This window comes from Nicotiana tomentosiformis, chromosome 8, assembly GCF_000390325.3.
Source record: "Nicotiana tomentosiformis chromosome 8, ASM39032v3, whole genome shotgun sequence".
NCBI classification, from domain to species: domain Eukaryota; kingdom Viridiplantae; phylum Streptophyta; class Magnoliopsida; order Solanales; family Solanaceae; genus Nicotiana; species Nicotiana tomentosiformis.
Genome location: NC_090819.1, coordinates 43,148,846 through 43,157,708, shown reverse-complemented (window position 1 = coordinate 43,157,708; position 8,863 = coordinate 43,148,846). Strand labels below are relative to the sequence as shown.

Sequence of the window (8,863 nt, the reverse complement as noted above, 5' to 3'; positions counted from 1 at the left end):
TCTCCTACGAATGATACTTCTTCATCAGGAAAATACGTTTTTAGAGGTTCGTATTCTCCTCCTACAAGATTTTCTGCAAGATGATCCGCTAATGCTTGTCCCTTAACCGTCTTCTGAGTCACATAGACGATGTCAAATTCACTCAACAATATCTGCCATTTTGCCAGCTTCCCTGTAGGCATGGGTTTCTGGAAGATGTACTTCAGAGGATCCATCCGTGATATGAGATATGTGGTATAGGCACAGAAGTAGTGCCTCAGTTTCTGGGCTATCCAGGTCAAAGTGCAGCAGGTGCGTTCCATCAAAGAATACCGTGCTTCATAGGGTGTGAAATTCTTACTCAGATAGTATATGTCATTTTCTTTCCTTCCCGTCTCATCATGTTGTCCCAAGACACAACCGAAAGCCTCATCTAATACGGAGAGATAGAGCAGCAGTGGTCTACCAGGTTCTGGTGGGACCAGGACTGGCGGTGTGGACAAATATACTTTGATTCTGTCAAAAGCTTTCTGGCAGTCTTCAGTCCAACTGGTTGCGGCATCCTTCTTTAACATTTTGAAAATCGGCTCACAGATCATGGTTAATTGTGCTATTAAGCGGCTGATGTAATTAAGACGTCCCAAGAAGCTCATCATGTCTTTCTTGTTCTTTGGAGGTGGCAAATCCTGGATAGCCTTGACCTTTGATGGGTCTAACTCAATTCCTCAGCGGCTGACGATGAATCCTAACAACTTTCCTGCGGGGACCCCGAAGGCACATTTTGCTGGATTCAATTTCAAATTGTACCTCTGAAGCCGATCAAAGAATTTCCTCAAGTCTGATATGTAATATGTACTCTTCTTGGATTTGATGATGACATCATCCACATATACCTCTATCTCCTTGTGTATCATGTCATGGAAAATAGTTGTCATGTCCCTCATATAAGTGGCCCCAGCATTCTTCAGACCAAATGGCATCATTTTATAGCAGTACACCCCCCCCACGGTGTAATAAAAGCTGTCTTTCGGCATCCTCTTCATCCATCCAGATCTGATGATATCCCGCGAAATAATCCACAAAGGATTGGAGTTCATGCTTGGCGCAGTTGTCGATCAGTATGTGTATGTTGGGTAACGGGAAATCATCCTTGGGACTTGCTCTGTTTAGGTCCCGATAATCAACGCATACTCTGACTTTCCCATCCTTCTTCAGAACTGGCACGATGTTAGCCAACCAAGCTGGATATTCAACCACTCTGAGAACCTGAGCTTTGATCTGCTTAGTAACTTCTTCTTTGATTTTAAGACTCATATCTGGCTTGAACTTTCTGAGCTTCTGCTTTACTGGCGGACACATTGGGTTGGTGGGTAGTTTATAAGCCATTATAGACGTGCTCAAACCAGTCATATCATCATAAGACCATGCGAAAATGTCTTCATGTTCTTTTAGGAAACGGGTGTATTCTTCTTTCTCTGATGGTGACAACTTATGCGAGTTTCTTTGACTGTTTCGGAATCTCCCAAGTTGACTATCTCAGTTTCGTCCAGGTTGGACTTAGGCTTGTTCTCAAAATCTTCAACTTCTCTAACAATTTCCTCAGGTATTATATCCTCTTCTTCTATTTCTTTCGAGTCACTATCCTTATGTTGCGTTGTCTTATTACATATCACTGTTGTTGGTTCATCACGATAAGAAATAGTAATGTTGTAGAGAGAAAAATATAGAGAATAGTAATAAATAATAAAATAGCAAACCATTGATAATTATCAAGATGTCAAACAAAAGCGATTTTTAATGATTCAAACAAGTGTTTCAAAACAAAATACTAAAAATGTTTTAAAAATGCTCATAAGAATTGTTTTCAAAATAAATGACACTAGCAGCCAGGCTACCCCGGAACTCGGCGGGCCCTTGATGGTGTGGCAGTCCAGTTCCTAAGAACAGCTCCCTTCTCCACTATCTGGATGACGAGGCCTTCTTCCTCCTCCTCCTCAACTATTACACTGCAGTCCATGTCTTCATCTTCCAAGAATAGATTCCTCAAACCAGCTAGCGCTTCATCTTCTTCGGATCCCCACATCATATCAGCCTGATGGAAGGATTGGCTCAAATGTGGTATCGCCATGGTGGTGACCAATTCTGATACTCGTGCCAGGTGTATTGATATCCCAGTCCAAAGGACGTGCCATGATGTTTTAACTGTATTAATTTGGTGATCCCTTGGAGATTCTTTCCAAGACCCTTGCCGGGTTCATACCCTGTCCATGCCAATATGCTTTCTATTTTGCTACTCCACCATTTGTCCTTCTTGATCACGTTAACACGCTCAATACGATGGTAAGTCTCTCCCCCTAACTTCCTTCTATTCTCCACAACCGGGACAGACTGGTTGGTGTAAATAGGGTTACTCCCGTCTCTATGAATGATTACCTCCTGATGATTCCATTCGAACTTCACAGCCTGATGCAGAGTAGACACTACAGCCCCAGCGACGTGTATCCAAGGTCATCCCAATAATAGATTGTATGAGGCGGATATGTCAAGCACTTGGAATTCAACATCAAACCAAGTTGGACCCATTTGTAAGCAGAGGTTGGTTTCTCCGATTATGGCCCTTTGAGACCCATCGAACGCTTTTATGTTCATAGTTCCTGCTCATATCTCATGCAAACCTTTACCTAACCTCTTCAAAGTATTCAACGGGTAGATGTTGAGACTTGAACCCCTATCTATCAAGACCCTGGCAATGAATTTGTCTTCGCACTGTACTATGATATGCAACGCCCTGTTATGGCTCAACCCTTCTGGTGGCAATTCATCTTCGTGAAAAGTGATCTTATGGCTTTCCAATACTTGTCCTACCATGTTATCCATCTCTCCACTGGTAATATTGTTGGGTACATAAGCCTCATTCAACACTTTCATCAACGCGTTCCTATGTGCCTCAGAATTCTGCAGTAGTGATAGAATGGATATCTGAGCAGGGGTTTTGTTCAAATGATCAACCATAGAATACTCCCTTGCTTTCACCTTTCTCCAAAGATCATCCGAGCCGGTTTCAATGATAGGCTGTCTAGAAGCGGCTTCTTTATTTGTTTCCCCCAAATGCTCGGGCGTATAAACCCTACCAGTTCTGGTCATACCTTGTGTTGCACCAGTTTCTTCCATTTCCCCCTTTACTTTCCTTCTCGCTTTTGCAGTATAGTCCTAGGGCACAGCATTGGAATTAAAGGATGGTGTGGGTGCTACCGTTACGGTGAATGGTGTGGTCACTTCTACTTCGAACGGAGTTGGCGTGGCTGAGGGCGTTGTTACTTCAACCTCGAACGAAGTCGGTGCGGCTACATCAACTTCAATCAGTGACTGTATCTGTACCACAATAGGCATGAGAGTGACTGGCATTTTGGGATCATCCTCTTCTCGAATGAGCCAAATTGATCCCTCCGGGTCCCATTCTTCATCAGTTTCTATCACATTTACCCCCTCGCCCCTGTGATCCAGGAGGGGATTGTTGCGGACGTTAGGTGCAGTCTCCTTTGCCTGTATAACTTTGGTATCAATCAGCGTCTGGATCTAATCCTTCAGAGTGCGGCATTCATCAATAGTGTGACCCTTCATGCCCGAATGGTAGGCACATATCGTATTCGGATTGACCCATTGAGAGGAATTTTCCATGGCGACAACGGGAATGGGAGTGACATAACCGGCAGCTTTCAATCTCTCATACAACTGGTCAATAGGTTTGGCAATAGGAGTGTATTGTCTGGACGGCCTATGGTCAAAATTTGGCCTGGGTTTTTGGTAGTTTTGGCGGGCTGGTGGTGAGTGGTAATATGCTGGCTGAAAGTTGTAAGTGTGGTAGGCGGTAGCGGGTTATTGATATCTAGGAAGTGAAGGTTGATATATGGGTGGAGGTGTTTGGTATGTGAGAGGAGACTTCAGTCCTTGGGCTACCATCACAGTCCCTACTTCCTTCTTTTTAGATATACCCCCCGACTGCAAGGCTTTGTTCGTAGCCTGGAGTGCCTCAAAATTTATTACCATCCCGCTTTTGATTCTCTCTTCTATTCTTTCTCTCAATTTGATGATGTCGGAGAATTTATGATTTTCAATAACTATCAACCTCTCATAATATTGCGGATCCTGGGCCCGGACAAAGAATCTGTTCATTTGTTCTTCTTCCAATGCTGGCCTTACTTTTGTAGTCTCTGATCTCCACCGTGTAGCATACTCGCGGAAAGTTTCTGTTGGATTCTTCTTAAGATTTTGGATATAGAAGACGTCTGGTGCATTCTCTGTGTTGAATCTGAACCGATCCACAAAAGCTGACGCCATGCTTACCCAATTAATCCACTTCTTTGGATTTTGACTGATGTACCAGGATAGGGCGTCTCCAGTGAGGCTCCTCATGAACAGCTTCATGCAGATTCTTTCATCTTTGCCAACCCCTACGAGTTTGTCGCAATACGTCCTTAGATGTACCTTTGGATCACCTGTCCCGTCGAACATTTTGAACTTAGGAGGTTTGTAATCCTCTGGAACTTCTACGTCCGGTTGAATACATAAATCCTCATAGTTCAAACCTTCGATGCCTTTACCACCTTCAACACCTTGGACTCGACTTGTAAGCTTCTTAAGTTCTTCTGCTATGTTCTTGATAAGCAGGTCCTTCTCAGCGGATTCTGGTATATACGGGGTTTGTTGTGAAGTGTGGGGTAAGGTTTCCATGTATATTGGGTTACTTTGGTGGACTCTAGGGATTTGGGTGTAGTGGTGACCATTGGTTGAGTTTTGGGGATCAGGAGTAGGTTGTGGTGCATTTTGAGGAGTGTGGTAGGTGGTAATTTGTGAGTACTGGGTCGGATGATGATGATGTTGTGGAGGAGTTGGTACTGGTAGAGGATTAGGATTTTGGGGAGGCATGGCGTATTGATGAGGTGCGCGAGGATTTTGCGGGTGCTGGTTTTGTGTGTTTTGAGGAGGTGTTAGGTTTTGGGCATTTTGTTGGTTGATGTCGGGAACATTCAGGGTAAGGGAAAGGTTTGCCAAGTTACGGACATGCTCAAGTTCCCCTTGTAACTCCAGTATCTTTTGCTCTAACCGTAAAACCATGTCATTCTGCGTCGGAGTACTTCGACCATCTGAAGTTTCGACATTCTCAGCGTGCGCAGCGTTGTCTTTCCTGATACCACTCATATCGTCCATCAAACCTTGCTCCAAATACTCCAATCTTTCTGTTGATTTAGTAGCAATTCCCCTCCATTCATTGATTGCTTCCATGTCCACTTTATGTTATTCCAAATGCCTGGCCTTGGATTCAAAGACCATTTTGCGCAACCTCATGTATTTGACTTGTGCTTCAGCAGCGTCGTCTAAGACCCTATTTCTCAAATCAACCCCTGGCTTGACCTCTCCTGCTATGTCATCGACCAACCATGATGGGTAGAAGTACACATGGCCAGCATGATACATGTCTGGCTCGATGGTATCTTTCTCCACAATAATCTTTTGATGCCACATATGATGTGCCTCGAACTTGAATGGAATGGCATTCCCTTGGAAGTCTGCTTTGTAATGAACCATTTTGGAAACTCGTGGTATAACCTGTTTTCTCCCAGCTTGCCTCATGACTCTGATAGGAGCATAAGGATAGATTCTCCTTAATCCGATTAGCACTAGATGAGGAACATCTCTCACCCTGATGATGAATTCACTACTAGGGAACCACTCGAACATCCAATGTACCTTGTCGTCAGTCAAATTGCTAAAGAAATGTACCTAGCTCACAGCGTTTCTCGGTTGTGCAAACCTATCTGGGATAAAAGTCATTCTCTTCGAATGGTGATAAGCTATGTGGTCATTCCAAGGTCGTCGCGAAAATTCTTGATGGTATTGTGCTCTCTGAAGGTGTTCCAACAACCATATTTGCAGCAACAGATTGCAACTCTCGAAATGCATATATCCTTTTTTTCAACGGTCTAAGGCTCGGTACATCTCAGCCACAACCATTGGGACAATAGTGTAAGTTTGCCCCTCAATTCCTTCCATTAGGGTCTTAGTGACCATAGTTAGGCGAGTGTGGATCCTTTTCTCCTTATATCGGGAATATCAGCATCTCCAAAAAACAGATAATGAATACAAAAACCCGGCGGTGAGTCCAACCCAAAAAAGTGATGGAAAATTCATCATGGTAAAGACGATATGACTTGTTGCGACCATAACGCTCGTAAAGGAAGTCGAATGGTATGTAAGATTTCTTCAGACAGACTAACTCATCATTTTTCCTGAAACCCATCATTTTTAGCAAACCTTGAGAAGTACGGTTTTCCGATACCAACAAGCCAGGGCTATCCCATTAGAGCCTAGCGAAGCCTCCTATTTCCTCTAGAAGGGGAGTCATTTCTATATCACCAAAACGGAAGACGACCCTCTTCTCATCCCAGAACATGGTGGCAGCCTTAATTAACACATTGTTCGGCTGAATATCTAACAAAGAAGGTAAATTCCCGAGAACTCTTTTCACATGGTTTTTGTCACTTGGCGAGAGATTTTCCGACCAATCTAGCAACAAAGGTGGGATACTTCGAACCATGCCGAACCTGGGGACTTCGTGCCTCATTTACGCAAAACAAATAAAGTTAGCCCTTTCCCCCTCCGGATTCGACTATTTACATATTAATGATTAGCATATCGACATGTTTTCTCCAAATAATGCACATATCATGATTGTACCCATTGGGATTTAAGGAAATCCCGGTGGGCTTTGGACAAGGCTTGCCTTAGAGAGTTATTACGTGGACAACATTCTAACCCATACTAGGTTTAGACATGATGCATGCACAGTTAATATTAGAGTGAGGGTTTCTAGAAGAGTCTAGACCGGTACCCTCAAGTGGACAACTTGAGAGGGAAAGGCACGGAACCGTCGATTGCACCGTTGATCGGCTAGTTTTACCGCAAATAAGTCTTTTTAAATTTAAAAGGGTGATTTAGGAAGAGCGCGGACACTCATCAAGCGCCGCTATAGTATTAATTACGCATGAGTGGAATATGATGTGGAGCATGCTTTATGTAAAGATAAAGCAACATGTTGTCAAGTATTTTTCATGATGAAGACAATAAACGCAGTATTAAATGGAGCGTAAAGACATAAAAAGAAAGGAAAATAAGGAAGAAGTTAGTTCGCGCAATGTGAAAGAATTACAATAAAGCAAACAAAAGGTTGGGGATGGGGAAAGACATGATATAGCAAATTTTTTTAAAAATGATTCGGAGCAAGTGAACATAACTGGAAAATAAAGGGAAAACGCATATTGTAACCAAATTAGGCAAATATTTTCATATTAATATGAATTCATATAAAGAAAAAATGGGGAAAAGGATGTGCATGTAGCAATAAAAGGGAAACGGGAGCGGGATATTCGTGTAACAACAAAATAACAAGGACACACTTATCAGAGAAGACTAATTCATATAGACCAAGTTCGCTATGGTAAGAGCCTAAAAAACCTCCCCAGCAGAGTCGCCATGCTGTCCCGCCCCACGTTCTCAGGAAATCGGGTTTCAACACGTGAAAACTCTTTTAAAGGAAGGCGTTAAAAGAGAGAGTCGCCACCTAACGGGTTTGAGGTGCGTTAGGGCACCTATTTGCAAATAACTCTGGTTTAACTAGTTTGTGTCACCAAAGATCGGGTAAGGGCTCAAATTACCTCGAAGAGAAGGTGTTAGGCACTTTTCGAGGTCCACAACTGTGGGTCCCAGCCGAACTTGAATTATATGAATTAGTCAAATAGTCAGAGAGAAAAACAAGAAGTTTGAAAAAAAATCATTATTAGAAAGTGCTTGAGTAAACACAGATAATTGGTTTAAAGACAAGATGAGGGGTCCTAAATTTTTTAGCCTAAGGGATCATCCCGTGCAACATAAATAATATTTCGTAACTCCCTCGAGGTGGGGTGTTACTCGTATTATTCAGCGGGTACAGACTATCATCTCCTGCTACCCGATTACAATCTTTAAGTTTTTACCTAAAGCGCACTAGTTGATTCTAAATCATACCCTATGCGTGCACTACCCGTCCCATGCCTATGGCCCAGAGGCTTTTGGACCTCTATTTTGGATGGTTTCTAGACTTAGCTTAGGCTGCTCAGAAATGATAAAACTAGGCGACATACAAAACAAGTTGGACTTCATGTAAAAGCAATTAAGGGCTCAAGTTAGCCTCCACACTTAAACAACAAATGCACGCGAAGAAATTTTCACATTAAACGTTAGACAATTTTAGGATTGAGGCAAAATTAAAGCCATTAGGCCCTATAGACATGATTTCTATGTGACCTTGGGATTCGAACATGCAGGCAGTTTCAGATACAAGATGCTACCTTTATAGACGTGATTTCTGAACAACTATACATTTTAGGGAATCTGGTATTGCGAGCTGATTATTGAAATTACAGATTACAAGTGGTTAAACCTATAGATATGATTTCTAGGTGATTTGCGTAGTAGTTCGCAGTGATAACTATTGAAAATACTCAGAATTACCTAGTTTGATCCTATAGGCATGCTTTCTAATAGCGGCAGAGTTAAGAAATGAAACAGTGTTTGAAAGTTCAATATTAACACATTAAGGCGAGTGGTATTACCATATAGGCAGGATTTCTAACGATACATAGGAGCAGAATATGTTTGAGCAAATTAACACCTATAGGCAGGATATCTAACAACACATGGTAGTAGAACATGTTTGAGCGAATTAAACACCTATAAGCAGGATTTCTACTCGTTTTAAGCAAACATTATAATAGACCCATTTTTCCAATTTTACTAACACCCCAATTGTTATTATAGCATTATTACAAGCCCAATGAATGAAATAAAT

General features: G+C 42.3%; 1 protein-coding gene across 1 annotated transcript; it reads right to left on the bottom strand.

The window, feature by feature from the left end:
- Nucleotides 1-2,637: 2,637 nt before the first annotated feature.
- Nucleotides 2,638-5,262, bottom strand: LOC138897389 (uncharacterized). The gene is made up of 5 exons (XM_070183355.1): nt 5,037-5,262; nt 4,024-4,664; nt 3,298-3,522; nt 2,999-3,189; nt 2,638-2,863 (listed from the first exon to the last, which is right to left on the bottom strand). The coding sequence occupies exons 1-5, from the start codon at nt 5,260-5,262 to the stop codon at nt 2,638-2,640; spliced, it is 1,509 nt and encodes a 502-aa protein (XP_070039456.1).
- Between the last annotated feature and the right edge of the window lie 3,601 nt (nt 5,263-8,863).